Source organism: Mucor mucedo, assembly GCF_025094135.1.
Source record: "Mucor mucedo strain NRRL 3635 chromosome Unknown EV154scaffold_67, whole genome shotgun sequence".
NCBI lineage: Eukaryota > Fungi > Mucoromycota > Mucoromycetes > Mucorales > Mucoraceae > Mucor > Mucor mucedo.
The window spans coordinates 155,974-177,788 of record NW_026252351.1 but is presented as its reverse complement, the minus strand read 5'-3'; the positions used below and the strand labels follow the sequence as shown (position 1 = coordinate 177,788).

The window sequence follows — 21,815 nt, the reverse complement described above, 5'->3', positions numbered from 1 at the left end:
AAATACTGTCCCTATAAACACAGGTAATGACTTCAACAATATATTAAATTATCATGTTTTTCTCTTGGAGAATCGAAGACCAAAATTTATCTACCTTTATTGCTTTTCAAAAAAAGCAAATTAATTCATTCCAAGAGTTTACAATGCTCAAGCCCGATGGTTACTGCTGTGACTGCATGCAAGTTCTTTATCCTGAGGATTAAAAGCTTCGCCGGTTTTCAGACTTATTCAGTTTTCCTTGTTTGAAATGGAAATTGACCCCTTTGTTAAATCCCAATGATGTAACCAAGAAGATGGTCTGTCTGCAGCCGTTCAAGATGGATGAGGATGCCGTTGTCACGTTAACGTATCCTGGTAAGATATAAAACTTTAATAGCAGCTCTAAATATCGACTAATAATTATGATATAGGAGATTTAATCCCTGAAACTAAAGACTTAAACTATAGAGAGAAGTCGGCTTTGTCTCCAATTAAGCTTATGTCGCAAATAACAGAAAATCCACGCTGCTCCATGGAAGAATTGGTCATTACGAGGTGAAGGGTACCATGTATGCGACGCATAACTATGAATTTGCTGAAATGGCATATGGTGGAACCTCGGGACTATTTTTTCAACGTGGTGATCCTGCAAACATTAGGAAGACCAAGGTGAAGCAAGCATATCAAGCTCTGCAACGTGTACATTCGTTGTTAGCCCGCAATGATTTGCCAAAATTAACCTACGCCTTGGTAAGTTATCATGTTTCCGAGAACAAAAAGCATGTCGGAATTGATAAACGCTGGGTCAACAATGCTTTGTTTTCCATTAACGATGTAAACCCCCAGTGTCATGAACCACGTACTTTGCACTTTGCCCCTGACCACGAATCCCCGACTATTGGAATGTTCTGGAATCTCATGCTGAGATTCAACAACACCAGTGTCCAGAAACTTCCAAGACTATCCACGCAATGAACCTCCGCTTCCAAGAGATTAGTAATCATGACTCGTTTCCAAGTATCTCCGACGCCAAGCAATTAGTAATCATGACTCATGGGTTTCGGCCACGTAAGCTGAAACCAACACTAAGACTAATTAAGTAAGCCAAGACATTCTTCAATGCAAACCCATGTTATCTGAAAAGATATAAATACTGCCCCTTTCCATGTCGATTATCTTGTATCCTTCCCCTTCCCTGTATAATCTATTACTATTATTAAATACTTTATAAACCACTCTTCCTTTGTCTTTGTATAACTAGTAGGTATCTTCTGATATTATTGCTATAATGTATTCTTAGCCACGTTCCTGACACTTTCAAATGATCCACAAGACCTAAGGGCTGAAGCATCATTCAAGCGCTCTTTAAAAGAAGCATGTATTTTCAACAATACTTATCATGCAGATTTACTTGAAAGTATAAATAAAAAGGGTAAAACTATCTCAAGCTAGCCACAATCACAACCACAACTACAACCACCACAACTTGCAGAGGTAAGGAATTTTGCACTTCTTTAAGTGTTCACTCTTTACTTATTTATACATTGTAGATACAAGAAGAAGATGGGCTATTTTTACAAGGATTGGAAAGGTCTGTGGGTGCAATTATCAAATCCTCGGCTATCTCACTCTATCCTAATTATTATCAAGATAATACATCGAAGCAATCTATTACGTAAGTAAATTATCATGCAATATCTTTAAAGGAAGACACAGTGCTAACTTCTACTTTACGTATTAGGCTTGGTTTAAACAGTATTTTGGATTTGTCGTATAATTACTCAGAAGCTCAGTCAGGGTTATTCACTCCTGATCAGTGCAGAAAGCTGAGAACTTCACTTGCAAAAAAGGGGAAAGCAAGGCCACTTGCTATGAATCCAAAAGTCGAAAAGATGCTGTGCAGAGCAGAGTCGTTAGCCGAAAATGATATCATTAAGGCTAGTGATTACATCTACAAGTACTTATATCAAAAAAAGCAAGTTAACACAAGACGAAGCTTTCACTCTGCTTGCCCATGCTTTTATTACAGAATCTATTGCTCATAATCAATACATGTTTGACAAAAATATTGAAAAAAATGAGCAAGACTTTATTGTCAAATTCTGGGGGCCACTGTTGGAAAAGCTTGTGCAAAACACGGGTTTACGATTGAGATGTGGCGAAAGCTCATGCTCAATGTTGCCAAGCCGCCTGAAGGCTGACGTTCGCGTCATTTACGATAGACAAGAAGGACAACAGCACCAGGAGTACGACATGATTAAAATGGAAGCTAGTCGAATGCATCCTCCAATACAAAAGTTCGACTTCGACCATACAAAACTGCTAGTAGAAACCAAAGATATCATTGACTGGCTGGGAAGTGACATCAAGAGGGAAATGTGCTGTTTTCAATTCTGTGGGTTAGAAATTTTTAAATATAGCCTTAGTCACAAATTCAACACCCTCTATGTCAACAACCAGGTTGATTACGATATCATTCCCTCTGATGTCACAAATTTCCAAATCATGAGATCTCTTTGCGTTACCTTGGTAGCTACCCGAGATGAATGGATGAGTTGTAGAAAATTTACCATGAAGACAAAGGACAATGCGAATGTTTCGTATCCAAGCTCGAGCATCAAGAAATTAAATGAGTCAGATTGATTAAAGACAAGCCAATCGTGGTACCCTCCCCCACCCAACCAAACAACATCTCTTTGATGGCCATCCCCGTCAATTTACATTGAAAAATTGATTTTCTTTATTTCTATGATTTTTTTAAAGTCAAGGGTTTTTTTTTTATTTTTAACATTTAGTAAGTTGTTCTCAACCTTCCTGCTTGAAAAATCGCCTTTTATAGATTTTGGTACTTCCGAAGGAAGTACTATTCCTTTTTTAGGCTTTGTATACCTTCTGTCTATGTCGAGTAAAATTTTTAAAAAAATAAAAACAAGGATTAAAAGCGCAATTTTTACAGGATGAACCTGTAACGAAGACCATAGCTTCTTGAAACCATGATACGCAATGTGGCTTAATACGATCTTAATCCCAGGGGGTCGAAAATTACTCGCCGTATATGGTCATCTGTATACCTTTTATATACGGCGACCAAAATTCAATAAATTGTTATATTTCAACAGGTTTTTACTTAGACACTTTGGGACTTTTACCAAGTCTTATTAATGCTTTCATAAAGATATATGCAAAGTTTCAGCTCAATACAAAGACCAAAAATGCACTCTAAAAATCGACGTATATAGAAATTTATGTTACACTGACGTTTAGATTACATAACACTATAAAGCACCATTATAATGTAGAATGTGTCTTTTTTCAAACTATATTTATTGCAAAGAAAGTTTCATAAGATAAGGTGAAGAGGGCATAAAGATTAAAGAGTGTTGAGGAATCTAATTGTAAAAAAACATACTATTTATTTAGATTGCCTTTTTTAACGAGTTGATAAAGCTTTTTTTTCCTTCCATGTGTAAAACTAGCGGAGTGTAGTTATTATTTTATAAGAGATAAAAAGGGCTGATGATTTATTAACATAAAGTGATGCTATTTATAATAGTTTGTCACGTGTTTACGTAGCATGACATTCCCCCGTAAGATGAATGATATAAGTATTTGGATAAATATAAATGATGATAAAGATAATATAATAATATGATAGAGTCGCGTTAAAAACCCAGTGGGATAAAAGCTTGACTATTTGATATGGTTATTCAGAATGTTCAAAGAACGGTTTTACCATAGAGACGTGAATGTTGAAAATTTTCTTGTTGGTTGTAATGTCTTCAATGTTCAGTCTTATGTCAGATAATTTTTCAGTTATTGTGTATGAGCCAAACCAGTCGAGTGAGAGTTTTCTTGGCCTATTTGTTTTAGATAGTTGATTGTTGTATATGAGAACTTTTTCTCCTTGCTTGTAATCTATTCTTTCTTGATCTGATTCGTTTGTGTATTGCTGTCTATTTTTCCATACTACTTCGAATGCAATTTCTAACCCATGTTGAAGATGTTTTGCAAAGTTGGATTGTGGTGTAGGTGTATTTCGATACAACTTTGGCAAGTCGTTTTCATTTGTTGTTGTCAGTGGTTGTCTTGCTATTCTACCGTGGACGAGTTCGAATGGTGCAAATCCTATCGAAGAATGCCATACGTTGTTGTATGTAAATCTTATGATTTTTAGCTTCGAGTCCCAATGCTTGATGATTTTGTCTTGCTGGACAAATGTCAAAATCATTGTTCTTAATGTTTTCATGAATCGTTCAACTAGGCCATTTGATGATGGGTGATTAGGTGGTGTGTATTCGATTTTTGTGTCGATAAATTTTGCTACTTCTTGGAAAAATTCTGATCCAAATGGTGCTCCATTGTCACAAATTGCTTCCTCTGGTACGCCATGTCGAAGTATGAATTCGTGGTAAAATATGGTTGCAAATTCCATTGACTTGGTTGAGTACGTAGGATAAAGTTCAACATATCTTGAAAAAGTGTCATTACTGTAATCACCAATATGTACTGATAGCCATGTGGTTCGCTTTTGGGAAGTGGTCCAAAATAGTCCATCGAGATCTTCTTGAATGGTTTATCTGCGGACGTGTTAGTTAAATTGTGTTTATTGTTTTTGTTACCCTTCAATCTTTGACAGATTTGGCAATTTCTAATTAACTCTTTGATATTTTCGTTCATTGATTTCCACCAAAGATTTCCAGAGTTTGTTATAAGATCCTTTGTTTTCTTGGTGCCTGTGTGACCTGCAAATTCGGACTGATGATATTCCATTAAGATTAATTTGATCAAGTGGTTTGGTACGATTCGGTACAAATGATTGGAGTTGAATGCTCTTTGTCTTGGTATAAGCTTATAGACCATATTGTTCTTGATTATGATGGTCTTGTCTTCCCTATCCTTGTCTTGTATTATTTCCAGTAACTCCGGATCCTTCCTTTGTTCTTCTTCCCAATTGAGTTGGTTGATGTTAGAGACCGATGGTGTAGTAGTTCTTGATAATAGATCAGCTGCATAATGTGTTTTTCCCTTAACGTATACAATTTTCATGTTGTATGATTGGAGAAACATAACCCATCGCCATAATCGCGGTTGCTTGTCTTGAGAAGTATTTAATAGCCACTGTAAAGATGAGTGATCAGTATAAACTATAAATGTTTTTCTTTCAAGGTAGATACGGAATTTTTTAATTCCCCAAACAATAGCTAGTGCTTCTATTTCTCTGACGGAATAGCGTTGTTCGTGGATATTTAGTGATCTTGATGCAAAACCTAACGGGTATGGTTGACCATCGTATCGTTGGCAAAGGATAACTCCTATTCCTGCTGTTGTTGCGGAATCACAGTGTAGTTCAAATTGTTTATTGAAATCCGGTTGCTTCAGGTACGGAAACTTGCATAGTTGGTCAATAAGTGTCTTGAAAGCTAGTTGTTGATCCTTTCCCCACACAAAGGGAGTGTCCTTGTTCTTTAAGCGCCTGAGTGGTTCTACGATAACTTGATAGCTTGAGATAAACTTTTGATATACGCCAGTCATTCCTAAAAAACGTTCGAGTTCTTTAAGGTTGGTGGGAACGGGTACTTGGAGGATTGGTTTAACTTTTTCGGGATTAGCTTCTACACCGTTTTGTGAGACAATGAATCCTAAAAATTCAATTGAAGTTAAAGCAAATGCACATTTTTTAATGTTAATGGATAAATTTGCATTTTGTAGCTTGTTGAGAACTTGTTCTACATCAATAACGTGAGCCTTCCAGTCCGTGGAGTAGATGATAATGTCATCCAGATAAGCGATGGCACATTTGAAGCGAAGGTGTCCGAGAGTCTTGTCCATTAAAGCTTGAAAGAATGCGGGTGCATTTTTGAGTCCGAACGGCATGACATTAAACTGATATGAGCCTTGGGTGGTTACCAATGTGGTCTTGATTTTATCTGATTCCAATATAGGTATTTGATAATATCCGGATGCTAAATCAATTTTTGTAAAAACACGAGCGGATCCTAAAGATTGTAGTGCATGATGTAAGTTTACAAAAGGATATTTAATCGTATTGGTTATAGCGTTAATTTTGATATAGTTGCCACAAAGGCGAATTGAACCATCCGGTTTGTTTGCGACCGTTACTGGTGAACCCCATTCAGTGAAAGTGACCTTCGAGACAATACCATTCTTGATTAGCTCGTCAAATTTAGCGTTTATTTGTTCTTGTATGTCCGGGTGATAATGTCTCGGTGCTTGATAGCTTGGCAGATGATCACCTGTGTCAATAGTAAATTTAACCAGATTTGTCGAAGTAGGTTTGTTTGAGTCCTTGGCGATGATTCTTTTGTACTTTTTAAGAAGGTCCCGAATATCTTGAGTTCTAGCTTCTTTACTATTTGTATTAAAAATAGCAGAAGCGCTAGCGTTAGTGAAAAACTTTATACCAAATTTATTTTCCTTAACCGTAATAAAAATAATGTGCTTTTCCAAATCGATATTGGCTTTCCATTTTTTGATCGTATCCCAGCCAATGATAGCTTCTCTTGCAGTGTTCTTGACTACTTGAAATTCGATGATGTCTCCAAACAACTTTAACTTAGTTGTTCCCATAGTCCACTTGACGCATTTATTGAAGTCGATGTATTGTACTGATTTGGTTGGATTGATTTTTAAATTGCATTTGATTGCAATCTGGTGATCCAGAGTCGTGAGAATTGATCCAGTATCCCATAAAACGCTAATTTTTATGTTATTTTTTAGTTCGAGAATTGATACGGGTGTTCCCAGCTTGGTATTGTTATTGTCAGTATGGAGAATTTCAGATGCTTGAATTGAATCGACCATTGCTGTTGGGTTGTCCAGATCAACCATGGATTCCTCTTGCGATGTCGCTTCGGTCATGTGCACCGGTTTTTTCTGATTGCCTTTTGGATGTCTGTTGCAGTCAATATTTCGATGCTTTCCTGCGCAATGTCCACATACAGGGTTTCCATGTCGGTCGTATAGACGTGCTGGTTCCTTAGCGTTATCGTCATTGTTATGACGTTGAGTTTCTTGGCGATAATTTGTACCTTTCTTTGGTTTAAACTGCTTTTTAGTATGTTTTTTATAAGCTTTTTTATTTTTACCGATATAATCAATCTCCATTGGTTCCGCAGTGTCTTCCGATTCCTTGTCTTGATGCAATTGGTCCGAGTTGTTGATTCGTGCTTTTGTTTCTAAATCAATTGCTTTCTTGATCACTGCTTCAATTGTGTCCAGATCCTTGACTTCCGAATATGTGATCAATGACGTTCTTAAACCATCATTTAGGATACCTTGGTTGAATAGTTGTATCTGTTGGCCTGCCGTAAGGTGGTTTTTTGGCAGCAAACTGACAAGATGTTTCCAGTGTGCGCTGTACAATTTGACTGATTCCTCTTTTCGTTGCTTGTATCTTCTTAATTTCATTAGAAGAGCACGGTTTTCTTCTTCCTCGGGTTTACCAAAATGTACAGTGACTCACAAAACTGTCCCAATGTTGTGAGAATTTGTTTTGCGTCATTATAACAGAATATGTTGATCTCTATTATACCAGCAAGTTATACCTTGATCGAACGAGAAATTTGTAGGCTTTCTTACCATATATAGGATGTTACACAGAAAAAAACTGGGGAACAGTACCAAGAGTTTTAGTTCAATCCCAAAATTGGGACAGTTTTGTGAGTTTTCAAATAAAGCGAAAAAATTAAAACCACAACTTGAACAAGGTATAAAAATAAAAAACAAAGACGCCTTAATGGCCCATAACGTTCCACCAAACATAACAAGTTATTTCTACAAAGTTAAAATTACAAATTCCGATATGAAAAGAATCTCCGACGATACACGAAATTCAGCAATCTCCTTGCTTCAATCAGGCTTATCAGCGCGTGATATCGGCGTACGATTGGGTGTCAGCAAGTCTACCATTTCCAGAATAAGTAAGGAACGTTACACAGGCTTAAAAAAATCAAAAGGCGGACGTCCAAAGTTACTATCTGAGAAAGATGAGTCCTATTGTGTACAACAAGTGACACGTAAACGCGTCTCAAACGCAGTGAAGGTTGCCAAGGGTGTTGAATTAGATCTGGGTATCAAGTGTAGCCCTGAGACAATTCGTCGAACACTTCGCAAACACGGTCTAGGTGCAATTGAGAAACCAAAAAAAACTTTATTATCGGTTAAAAACATCAAGGCTAGACTGGACTGGTGTAATAAGCACAAGGATTGGACACTATACGATTGGAAACGTGTTATTTGGTCAGATGAAACAAAAATCAAACGATTTAACTCCGACGGGCGTCAATGGGCATGGAGAAGATCCGGCGAAGATCTTCAAAATCATCATGTAAAGCTTACCGTAAAGCATGGCGGAGGAAATATCTTGCTATGGAGTGCTATAACCTATCCCGGAGTTGGATGGATGTGCAAAATTGACGGAAAAATGGATCAACATTTGTACCACGATATTTTGCGGGACGAATCAGAAAAAACAATTGAGGATAATCTGGATGATCTTGGCTTAAAGCGGGAACAAATTGTATTCCAACAAGACAACGATCCGAAACACACTTCGAAATTAGTAAAGCAGTACTTAAGCGAGCAATCTTATGAAGTTATGGCTTGGCCAGCTCAGTCACCGGATCTAAATCCGATTGAAAACATGGGGTCTCTCTTGAAAAGGAAGTTAAATGATTATGAAACAGCGCCGAAGGGAATGAATGAGCTATACGAACGTGTTGTTGATATTTGGTATTACCAAATTAAAAAAGAAGAATGCCAAAACGTAATTGAAAGTATGCCACGTCGAATTCAAGCTTGTATTAAAGCAAAAGAAAAGTGGACCAAGTATTCAACCACTATTAGTCATTAATAAAACTCCTCACAAAACTGTCCCAATAATTTTTTTTTTTATAAATTGTTATTAAATTATGTAATCATCATGTGGTGTTACAAAATATACGAGTCGAAAACCAGACGTTCTGTCTTTTAAAAAATCTATACTGCATGTAGTATAATAAACTGAAACCCCTAAAAATAGACTCAAAATCACAAATGATTCAATCATTGGGACAGTTTTGTGAGTCACTGTAATAGTAATTCTTCCTGGAGTGAAGTCCAAGAGCGTTTAACCGTAGGGTTAACTGATGAGATGAAAGTACGAACAACCGTAGGCATAAACATAGCAACATGGATACAGCATTGGTCCATATCAGATATACCAGCAGATTTTACTTCTTCTTCGAAATCTTTAAACCAAAAACGTAGACTGTTCTTAAGTTCATAAGTCGGAAAAGATATAGCATTGAGAGTTTGAAGAGTCACATATCGAGTAAACTCTGTTGTTTGAGTGTTGACGCTGGCCAGAGAATTTTCCATTTTCTTAAAAAATTCTTCTGGAGCGGTATAGTACGAGTCTTTAGATGAAACTGAAGAAGGTGAGCTTGCTTCAGGTAATTCGTCAAAAGTGATGATTCGCCGCCGTTTATGGAAGCGAGAAGAAAATTCAAAAGTGTTGGGCGAGTAAGAGCGCTTAATTTTGAATTAGATATGAGTAAAGTTTTTTTTTTTTGTAGGGAAAGGCAGCGCAGCTGTCTTTCAAAATTTTATTTAATGTCCCGGTGGGACTAAAAGGGGGGTGAGATTTTTATAATTGAATAGTTTTTTTGTAAAGTTACAAAGCATAATGTCAAGGGGTGACAATGAGTACAAATAAAACGGTCGACGTATTTCTTAAAGGCAAATAATGTAATACTAATCGGCCAGCGATTGAAAGTGTAATTGCCATACGATAGACAGGCAGCGTGTTAGTACCGTGGTGGTAGTGAAAGGTTGATTGTCAAACACTAGTTGCCAATGGGATCTCCAGATCCCTTGCAATATACAACCTATAACGGATATAAACGTCAACGAAGTGGCAACAGGAGATCTTGTGTTGTGTAAATCACCGAAGTCAAGCGCAAGGAGAATGGATAGTATTCGACCAGGTACGATTGTTACGTTTGGAAAGAAGGTAGACAAACACTGAAGCCAGATAGCTTGTTTAGTGGGACAGTCATATAGAAAGTGGTGTAAAGTATCCTCAGTTTGTGGACAATGGATACAACCAGCATTAGGAAAGGAGTCCGGGATGATACTGTGTAAGAGGCTTTTGTTAGGCAACTTGTGATGAATCGCACGATACCATATTGTAAGAATGCTGGGGGAGATGGGTAAACCCCAAAAGTTTTTCCATTTGCCTATACTAAAGGTGGTAGTGGGCTTTGGAGGAAACAAAGAATCACGTAGCAGTATTCCCAATTGTTTCGGATTATCGAATGCCAGAATAAATGTGGACATTTGAGAGTCGAGAAGAGGACGGAGATCGATAGATCCAGTGGACTCTATTCGAGAACCCAGGAGACGACCGAAGTTGCTTGTAGACTGGATACACCCACTGGCGTTTGCTACACGGAACTTACGAAGTAACGTTGGAAATCTAGTTTCGCGATCAGATCGTTGTCGAAAGATATGTGTATCGGGATCCACTATGAAGAAATCGCGTACCAATATCTTTGACATACTGGCGCTGTTACGAGGAAAGACCACGGAAATAAGCGATGCAGAGGCTGGAATGTCAGGCGTTCGCGGAGCTGGAATAACAATTGAAGCCAAATCCAAGTGTAGAATTGTCGCCAACGACAGGTTAGACTGACTAATGTCACAGGTTGGTAAGGAGTCCATAAGGGAGAAAAGCAACACGAAAGAATTGGATGTTAACGAACGAAACCCTCGTCTTTTTGTTGAAAACAGCAGTGGCCATAGATGAGAGAAGGCTCCTCCAGATGCAATGAGGGATAGGCCGTATTTGAGATAGGGGACACACGTGTGTAGAAAAGACCGATCATTATATACAGGCTGTTGTAGCACTGCGGGAGCAATAATCAAGTCAGCCAGCCAACGCCAGTGGAGTTTAAGTTGTTGAACTAGAGGATCCAAAATGCCAACACCGCCTTTTGTTTTGTACGGAACAAAGTTGCGATATGCAATTCGAGGAAATCGGGATGCATTAAGAAAAGTGCTGCAAATTCCTCGTAAGCGATCAATTTGACCTTTGGTCAGAGGAACTATTCGTAATACGTGCCATAATTTGGAGAGCAGAAGGGTGTTGAGAACTACGGTTCGGCCTTTAATGGATAAGTTACGTTCAGAGTGAATATCACATCCGTGTTGTATCTTTTGTATTAATAGGTCGATCGGTAGGTTTTTCTGGGATGCGTTAAAGTATAGTGGATATCCAAGGTAGATTAGAGCAGTAGGGGAATGTCGATCATGCCATGAAGTAATGGGTGTTTCCCTTGAACTGAGGTAGGTCGTCCAATAGTGACTTGATTTGCCTGACAAGGAGAAAGCTTGGGTTTTAGCAAAATTTAGTTTGGCATTGGAGGCGAGGGTATACTGGTTAATGAGTCGTTCTAAGCAAATAAAATCTTGATGGGACTGTAAAAACACAAGAGTGTCATCGGCATAGGCCATAACTTTTAAAGACTCCGGGGATGGTTCGGCTACTAATTCTGGAAAAGTGAAGCCATCGAAATTTGTTGCCTGTTGAATAGAACGAAGGAATGGATCAAAAGCAATGTTAAACAGCAGAGGTGAAATGGGATCACCTTGCCGTAGACCTCGTTGTTGTAAAACAGGTGTTGACAGGTGGCCATTAATGTTGATGTGAATCTTGGTATTAAAAAATAAAGTGCAAAGTGACGATATCATTGGGCTGGGTATTCCAAATTGGGTCATCATTCGTGCTAGATATGACGGATGGATTCGGTCATAAGCTTTTTCTTGGCTTAGGCTTTAAGATTTTTTTAGGTGCACGTAGCAAGCATACTTTAAACTTTGATAGCCAATTACTCGAGACCCTGCGGTGCGATTTTTTTCTCTTTAGCATATTCTTGTTCAGAATTTCCAGGGCTTTCAGAAAAAGTAATTTATATTGGTCGGCATATTTCTCAGGAACCCTCTTATACCCTTTGGTCAATTTCTGCCGAGAGATAATAAAATATTTAAAATGAAGTATTTGAACAGTGAATCTTTAGGCCCTCCGTGGCCGAACACGGAAAGCGAGCAGCATGCATCGATGAGAGTGTATGTTCGACACCCGAGTACCTGTTTGTTTTATTGGTATTATTTTTTTTATTTTTTTAGTAGGGCTAAAAATGGCCCAGGCTTAGGCTTTAAGATTTTTTTAGGTGCACGTAGCAAGCATATTTTAAACTTTGACAGCCAATTACTCGAGACCCTGCGGTGCGATTTTTTTCTCTTTAGCATATTCTTGTTCAGAATTTCCAGGGCTTTCGGAAAAAGTAATTTATGTTGGCCGGCATATTTCTCAGGAAGCCTCTTATGATGCTTGTATGTTACTTTAGCTTACCTTTGACTCTCTTAACACTGTATAAAGCAATTGTTAGAAAATAATACTATTATAATTAATTCTGCATTTTATTACAAGCCTTAAGTTCTAATATCGATGATTACTTGACCGGTAATGTTCCTAAAATGTCGTCGTTTGAGTGAGAGGTACACCGAATAAATAGTCTATATGTAAGCAGTATGATATCAATAAGAGTAAAACATGACTTTTTAAACGCTATTTTCTGGTAAAGATAGAACCGTCTATTGATGATGACCATTATATATGGAAAATAGTTATATTATACAGACGTAGTTTAGTTTGATCAAAATAACAAAAATAGGCTAAATGTTTTATCTAAAAACCAACCCCTTTTAGTTTATTATTCAGTTTACATGTCATTGCTTCAGTCATTACAAACATACCCGAATCCAACATATTTGTTTACACTTTCTGTTATTTTGAAGGGGCTATTTACCCTTACCATCGTTATTTGAAGGCTATTTATTTTAAAAGATAAATAAAAGTAAAAGAAAGAGAGAAAAAATTGTAAGCTAAAAGAACGCTAAAATACACACTAATAAAGAGGCTAAAAACCAGAATGGACCAATCATGTCGACCAGACACGACTATTATCTTCTTCTGGTTCTTTTACGTGAAGGTTCATTCGCTAATTCTGGTGGAGGAGAACTGTGTAAAAAATAATTATCGCATATGAATATACATATATCATGCATGAAAACAATAAAAAACTTACAGCACGTCTGCTATGATAAGGGACTCATCGCGACCCATATCTTCAAAATGGTCGTTGATAGAGTCTGAGCTATCGGGATCTTGTTGATTCTACATTTTTTTTTTACCTTCTTAAAGATATTGATGAAATAAACCACAAAAGAGTTTTTTACTGTTACCCTTCTTCTGTGTGTTTGGTTGTCACTTTTAAAGCTCTCCCTTAACAAGCTTTTGGCACACCTCATTCTCTAACACTGGTATATTTTGAACCCCTTGTCATTCGCAAGTTTTTCCAGGCGCAACATCTTTATAAATAAAGCTGGTTTTTAAAATAATAAAAAAATTGCAGTTTGTTACCATTTGCTTCACAGGCGCAAAAAATTATTTTTTATACCGTAACCCATCAAACTCGGATCAATATTGCATCATATTTTTGGCATATACCAATCTAATTTTAACTTCGAGATAGTTTTTATAACATCTAAACTACATATTGACGGTTCCATAAATGTTTTTGAAGCACTTTTGTTTTTTTATGATATTATGATCATTTGAAGCAATCTTTTGCTCGAATCTTATTGGCTGGGGATATCGAGCAAATAAAAAAATGGCAGTTATGTTTCCATTTAATTCACAGCTGCTGGTATGTCCGCCATAGTGTTTCCTGTACCTGCGGCACCAGAGACTAAAACAGTGGAGTTGTTCCTGAGCTCATATATGGTTTGTTTGTAAACACTCTTTTGGCTTGTATTTGCACTTTTAAGCATAGCAATCAACTCTTCCCGACAAGCATGCATGCCTCTTTCAGCGTCTACTACATCGTTTACAGATTGGATATTAATTCTTCTGTGCACTTCAATACCACCCTCTTCAAGATTGATTAAGTACTCATAATAATGTTTAAATTAAGATAGTCTTATTAATAACAATACGTTTATGAAAAATATAGATATTACCTTTCCATGATCTAATTGGGCCCTTTTCATTTTCGAAAGTTGTATTAAATACCGGGTTTTTGGTTACCATCTGCTGATAGTAAAAGCTTTCACCATTCATCTCGCTTTGATTAAACGTACGCCACGCAAAAGGTTTTTCGGTAATCAGTTGGTATAGATCTCTAGAGCTGTAAACAAAATCAGGCCGCTGTCCAGAGTAAAAGCTTCGCGTCACATTCTGAATACGTGGATACATTTTCTTGCTGTAGTTTCTTTTATGAAAACTAAAAAATTCTGTCAAAGTCAAATCAGGCGCACCTTCACGCTTTTCATAAATGTCTATTTTCCAAAACGTTTAGTGTCGGTATTTCATTTTTTTATATTATCATTGCTTTTAGCGCATTACCAACATGAGTTCTTGCAAAAATTTTATTGGAACTACTTGTCGTATTTGGGTACGATTCACTTAAGAATAATTAAGCAAATCGTTTAAATAAATAAACTATTAAATTAAAACAACCTTTGATGTTGCATATCAGCATACGCTTGTATACTGCTATACAACTTCTCCTACTTCGAGTACATACTTCTATATAAAAGATTGCATGATTGGCCTAAATACGATATACGAATGACAGTTGGATACAGAATGCTATACCACTGAGTTACGATATCACCGATCGAGAAGAGAAACTTCTCAGTGTTGTAAAATACAAAAGGGAAAGGGCAAGTACTGTTACGACTAAGTCGTCTCTAATTTTTATTTAAAAAGAAGATAGAGATAATTCTACAAAACTATCAAGGGGTATTTATATATAATTTAAAAGGTATCAAGAGGAGGGTATTGACAGTGACCAGCACCGGTGATTCCATAACAAGCAAAACCTTGACAGTCATCACTTAATTGACGGTTCTACTAAATATGGGAAAAGAAGGCAGAAGGAAGAAGGAAAGACCAAAGCCACGTAAACAGGTTTATGATTTACCAAACTTAGTTTACCGAGGTCCAGAAATAAATAAATATAAAGAAGTAAATAAACAATTATACAAACAATAGCACTCATTTCCATATACGTATGGCTCAGGTCCTATGAGACTCTTCGCTCGATACACGTTACACAGCATTGTTTTATTGATAGAGGTAAATTGTGGAACAACTAATTCCCACCAGTGTGATTATATGGAATAATGTCCTTATTGGATCATCTCCGATAGTTCTACTCTAGGAGTGTTATTATTTTATCCTCAACACTCAGATCAATCAAGAATTATAAGAAAGAGAAACTTAATATTAATAGTTCTCTCAATGGATTAGCTACCCAGAGAGAGAATAGAACAGCTATTAATACAAATGGTTCATTCACTTATATATTGATATAATTATACTGCTGATAAAGAGTATAAAGAAATAGTGTATGAATTAATGGATACCTAGCTTCTACAACCAAATATACAAATATCGATAAGACATTTTATATTTGGGATCGTAATTTATTCATTACAAAGATAATGAATAAATGATCAACTATTATGTTCTATTGCCTCTTACACTTGACAAACAAGAATGCATCTTTTACAGTAAACGTTGTATGATCTGATAAATAAGTGTCTCGTAATACTAAAGATTTATTAGCATAGTCATGCTCCTGATCCACTGATATGGGACAACGGTATCTGGAAACAATTCTAACGAGTAGTATCCATTTAACCAAAGGCGAGAAACAAAGTACAGATCTATTCCAAAACCAGAAAGGTTTAGTCATCATTAAAACTCAGGAGAGTTGTGCAATATAAAAAGGATCAATTATTTCATAGCAGCAGAGTTATTTGAGTCTATTTTTACCCCTAATAAAAATATATTTTTATCTAATTACTTTTCTATGTAATATTTTGTCAAATACCACACTACTATCAATATCCTTGATGTCATCTCGCAATCTTTTACTGTCTTGACCGAATAAGCTGGTATTAATAAAGATAACGTTTCGAGAATTACTGGATGACTTCCAAAATGCAAAATAGAATTAAATAGAATAGACTTAATTTTTTGGGTTGTGTAACGTGGAATTAACCTTAAATTTCACTGCTTAAATTTTTGAAGTTAATTCGACCCCCCTACCCCCCGAATTAAAATAGAATTAACTCCAAAAAAAAAAAAAATTACATTTCTTTTAAATACTTTGTTTCTGATAAACGCTAATAATATGCAGATAATAGATATGAGATGTATGGATAATATTTGTCAAAAACGTTTATTTATTCGGCTCTTTTACGCTTCTGGGAACGGGTGCCTTTGCCCTTTTCAGAAGTAGGAATAGGTTGCTAATGTGCATATAAAGATTATGGTTTTTAGTACGAATAAAAAAAACATGATTTATAATAGTTAAACTACCTTAGCTACCGATGTCTTGATATATTCAAACATCGCTGACATCTGATAATGTAGTCGGTTAGATAGAGTTTATATATATGATACGAATCAACATATTGATTAAATTTACCGTCTCCTTCAACTCGTTGAACTCCTTTTTGACATCATTGAGTTCACTTTTGAGGCCATTTTTCACACCATCCAGGCGAATGTTGACCTCCTCAAATTGATTGTCAACAGCTCCAAGACGATTTTCAATCATTTCCAAATTGACATCGGTCACGTTGGTCATTTCGGAACGTGTGGTTGGGACCGATGGTTTTGGTTCATTTTCTCCCCGAAGAGACAACGCAATTGCCTCAGCCAGGACACCAAAATGGTTGTTGAAGTCCTCCATATGCTGGTGGGTATTTTTGGACTTCTTTGGCATTGGCACCGTTCTACCAACTGCACGAGGAGATGCCTCACTCTTGTCACTGTCTGTTAAACTCTGCTCTACCAGATCATCAATTGAGCGAAAGCCGCTACCTCCATGATGCATGCGGCTTGCTTTCTCTTCATCCTCGGAATCCGTGTGACCATGAAGCTGTGATAAGCAACCTTTGATTGCAATTTGGTCCTCAATTGTTTTTGCATCAGTAATCAAAGTAGTTGGGGTTGAGTTGCCTAATAGATTTTTTTTGTTTGTATCATTGTTAGCAAGATTTCTTTCATTACACCTCGAATTATATGATAATTTACCTGTTGGTGCTTTTGCCGTTCTCAATGTACGATAAGCCGCCTTCAAAGAGTTGCCGCTACGCTCATAGGCAACCTTCGTTCCCTTGGTTCCTGTTTCCAACCTGATGGCCTCGTTTTCTTGTTCGACAATTTTTTTTTGTCCAGCCATATATATTTGGCTTACACGGGACCATTCGTCTGCTCCACTTGGCAAAACCTTCTTTACTATTTTCAGTAAATAGGTTTTTTCATCTTTAGTCATTCTGACAGATCCTGTTACGTTGCCCATTGTTATTTTTATTAAGTTATATGAAAAGAAAGAAAAAAGGCTTTTTTAAAAAGCGAAAATTATGGTTTTTATAACACGTTGTTTAATAAAGCACGCTATTATGTCAGACTTGTTTGAATCAATCATCTTGTTGGGATAATATGGCGTGACTTATGAGATTCAATGTTGTGGAACCCAATTATTGTCACTTTTGTATTGGTAACGAAATACAAGTTAATCTCTCTTTTATCATCCATTTCCTTTTTCTTTATCCCCTTTATATTTTTGATACAAAATGCCCCCTATAACAAAGCGTAAATTAGCATTATTATCGCATATTACTTTGCTTTCTGCTGCTGCCTATCAGTACATGAATTATCTTGAATCTCAACGCCGTATTTCTAAACGATTTTACACAACGTCAAAAAGTCTGCATTCACCTACTAAATCGGCTGCTAAAAGGTTGCTTGATGGTCGTCAGGATGATGCCTTTATGTGTCATTTTGGTTTGACGACTGGAGCATTCGATCAATTACACGAAGAATTCCAAAAAGAATATCCAACCGAATGCACGGCTGGACGTAAAAGAGTACTTGACACGGTGATGACACTTGCTTTGGTTCTGATGTGGTTGCATAACACCATGAAGCAGGAGACACTCTGTATAATATTTGGTGTCCCTGCTGCAACACTCAGTAGATTTAAAACTATGGGTATTCAAACCCTCTTAAACGTTTTTGAAAAAAACAAAAAAGACCCTCGTTGGAAAATTGGTTGGCCCACTACAGATGAAATGACAACGTTTAACGATATGGTGCTTACGAACACCACAAATGACTTTGAGAAACAGGTGTTAGAAGGAGTGTTTGGCTTTGTTGACGGTCTTAACCTTAGAATACAACATCCTGAAGACCCATTCGAGCAAAATGCGTACTATAACGGATGGAAAGGTGATTGCTATGCCTCACAAGTTTTAGTATATACCCCGGATGGCTGTATCGCCTATGTGAGGTAGGATTGACATACTTGTTTGATTCTCTAAACAAACAAAACTAAATTGACTCTTTTTCTTATAGATATAACTGTCCTGGTTCTTGGCATGATGCCGAAATAGCAATTCCACTTTACGAAAGGTTTCTTGCTTACAAATGTCCAAGCCCTTTCAAGCTTCTTGCGGATTCTGCTTTCCCTTGTAAGCGAGAGTTTGAAAACAAAGTGCTAAGTGTACCAAGAGAAAACGCAATTGGCATTGAAAGAGCCAACGTGCAGACACAAAAGAAACATGCTATCATTACCAAGCATAGACAGGCAGTGGAATGGGGTATGAGAGCCATACAAGGGTCTTTTGGAAGACTTCATACCAAGCTTCCTTCGGATAAAATTAAGCGTTATGAAATCTTGACCCTTGTATGGAGACTACACAACTTCCGTGTAAGAACGGTTGGCGTCAACCAAATTAATACTGTTTACTATGCTAATTGGAAGGCGAGAGAGCAAGAAATTTTGAATTATGAAAATTAATAAAATTTATTGAAAGTTAATTCTATTTTATGGTTTTGGAACAAAAAAAAATTAACTCGGAAAATCAAATTCCCGTAGTTAATTCTATTCTATTTAATTCTATTTTGCATTTTGGAAGTCATCCACTATGCTTTCTCCATCCCAAGACATGGTATGTTGCTTCAACTGCACCAACAATTCTTGTCGCATAATACTCTCTCTCAGACACATAAGATGTTCTCTTATAGTATCCTTGGTTTTGTTGCTGAATTTTTTTCAGAAGGACTTTTGCTTCATAATCATCCTTTGCCAAATACTTTGCTAAATATCTTACTGCTTGTGGTCCATCATTGTACTGAATATCCATGCTGGTGCGGAAAACTGCTAGAAGATACGGGTTGTAATTGTTCACGTAAGCATCACCAACGTCTCTTTTGTAGAATGACTTCACTTTAAAGCTGGTCTTTGTTGGAGAAAATGTTTGTTTAGGCGAATTTTTAATGTAGTACCGAGTCAATGTACCTTATATTTTTTTATCCCAGCAAAAGCTTCTAATTATTTGGATTTAAAAAAAAATGTGTTACGACTAGAAACGTTTGATGACAGATTTGCTTAAAAACTTTGGCGATCATACAAAATAAAAATGCTAAAATAATAGTCTTCATCTGTAGATTAGTAAAGTTTTATTTATCGGCAAGGCAAATTCTTTTTACTCAAAATGATAACCTAAAGTGCCGATTACAATTGTAAAACAATCATAAGTTGAATCACGTCTATTTGGAATGTGCTTTTTCTGCTTTTCTTTTCTACATATATATTTATATATATATATCAGGTTACTCTTCAGTCAACATTATTTTATAATCAATGTAAAAGCTTCAATATTCTATAGCTACAGCATGTGCACTGAGTATTCAGTGCGAATTGACAGAAATAGCTATGAAATCGATTTATCATTAGCATTTGTGGCATGAGATAAAAACACTACTCGTAACAGTACACAAGTATATGAATAATGGCTTTACATATGTGTGTGTGTATCGGTTTTGTAACCTGCAATTTAGTTATTTTTTAAAAAAGAATGTTTCAGCCTTTAAACCTTCTATTTTGACTGTGAGGAATACAAAAAGCTGATTAAGAAGTATAGTTACGACAAATAGCAATTCCGCTGTGCAATAATTGATTTAAAAAAAACTTGTCTTCATTTTAAACAGAACTTAACATAACTACTGTTACCAATGGAATAAATATGAGCTGCTTTGAATTCTAATTTAAATGCAGCTTTGAAACCCGTCAAAAGAACATAAATTTACCAGATATACAAGTTGTTACTTATCTAATATACAGTACAATGTAAGCTTTTGTAACTTATTCAATGACTTCAATAATATAATGCATAAGGAAAACTTGAATTAACTATCCCACACAACGTTCAATATGGTTTTTATTAGCTGCAATGGTTTACACTGTGTGGCTGTGGTTAACGGTGACAGATGAAAATAACTATTATTCTCCATACAGACGGCTATGGGACAAAGTATTTTTTTAGGCCAGTCAACCTTTTTCCAAATTTTAATAAGATTTAAAAAGCAGTTGATAAGTTAATCTGAATGTATTTTTTACTATGAATACAATGATTCAGAGATTATTTTAATTTGAGCATTAAACACTGGATTGATCTTACCACTTATTTACTGCCTCAAAAAGTATCATAATTTCAAGCTTGAAAAATTTGGATTCTTTTATGTAGTTAAATTACGTTTGCTTTGAGTAGTAATAAGATAATTTAAAGTGCAAGTTAATGACCGGCTATTGGATGACTTCCAAAATGCAAAATAGAATTAAATAGAATAGACTTAATTTTTTGGGTTGTGTAACGTGGAATTAACCTTAAATTTCACTGCTTAAATTTTTGAAGTTAATTCGACCCCCCTACCCCCCCGAATTAAAATAGAATTAACTCCAAAAAAAAAAAAAAAAACATTTCTATTAAATACTTTGTTTCTGATAAACGCTAATAATATGCAGATAATAGATATGAGATGTATGGATAATATTTGTCAAAAACGTTTATTTATTCGGCTCTTTTACGCTTCTGGGAACGGGTGCCTTTGCCCTTTTCAGAAGTAGGAATAGGTTGCTAATGTGCATATAAAGATTATGGTTTTTAGTACGAATAAAAAAAACATGATTTATAATAGTTAAACTACCTTAGCTACCGATGTCTTGATATATTCAAACATCGCTGACATCTGATAATGTAGTCGGTTAGATAGAGTTTATATATATGATACGAATCAACATATTGATTAAATTTACCGTCTCCTTCAACTCGTTGAACTCCTTTTTGACATCATTGAGTTCACTTTTGAGGCCATTTTTCACACCATCCAGGCGAATGTTGACCTCCTCAAATTGATTGTCAACAGCTCCAAGACGATTTTCAATCATTTCCAAATTGACATCGGTCACGTTGGTCATTTCGGAACGTGTGGTTGGGACCGATGGTTTTGGTTCATTTTCTCCCCGAAGAGACAACGCAATTGCCTCAGCCAGGACACCAAAATGGTTGTTGAAGTCCTCCATATGCTGGTGGGTATTTTTGGACTTCTTTGGCATTGGCACCGTTCTACCAACTGCACGAGGAGATGCCTCACTCTTGTCACTGTCTGTTAAACTCTGCTCTACCAGATCATCAATTGAGCGAAAGCCGCTACCTCCATGATGCATGCGGCTTGCTTTCTCTTCATCCTCGGAATCCGTGTGACCATGAAGCTGTGATAAGCAGCCTTTGATTGCAATTTGGTCCTCAATTGTTTTTGCATCAGTAATCAAAGTAGTTGGGGTTGAGTTGCCTAATAGATTTTTTTTGTTTGTATCATTGTTAGCAAGATTTCTTTCATTACACCTCGAATT

General features: G+C 36.4%; 3 protein-coding genes across 3 annotated transcripts; all 3 read left to right on the top strand.

The window, feature by feature from the left end:
• Window positions 1-210: 210 nt before the first annotated feature.
• EV154DRAFT_466981 (uncharacterized protein) lies at window positions 211-954 on the top strand (the record flags this gene model as incomplete). The annotated part of the gene is made up of 2 exons (XM_051597752.1): window positions 211-355; window positions 413-954. The coding sequence occupies exon 2, from the start codon at window positions 547-549 to the stop codon at window positions 952-954; it is 408 nt and encodes a 135-aa protein (XP_051456071.1). The 5' UTR covers window positions 211-355; window positions 413-546.
• Window positions 955-1,529: 575 nt separating this feature from the next.
• EV154DRAFT_423497 (uncharacterized protein) lies at window positions 1,530-2,024 on the top strand (the record flags this gene model as incomplete). Its single annotated transcript, XM_051596137.1, has 2 exons — window positions 1,530-1,654; window positions 1,721-2,024. Coding segments are annotated over 2 exons (429 nt in total), but the record flags the coding sequence as incomplete, so codon positions are not given.
• A 139-nt stretch (window positions 2,025-2,163) lies between these two features.
• Window positions 2,164-2,526, top strand: EV154DRAFT_396869 (uncharacterized protein; the record flags this gene model as incomplete). The annotated part of the gene is made up of 1 exon (XM_051595198.1): window positions 2,164-2,526. A coding segment is annotated over one exon (363 nt), but the record flags the coding sequence as incomplete, so codon positions are not given.
• Between the last annotated feature and the right edge of the window lie 19,289 nt (window positions 2,527-21,815).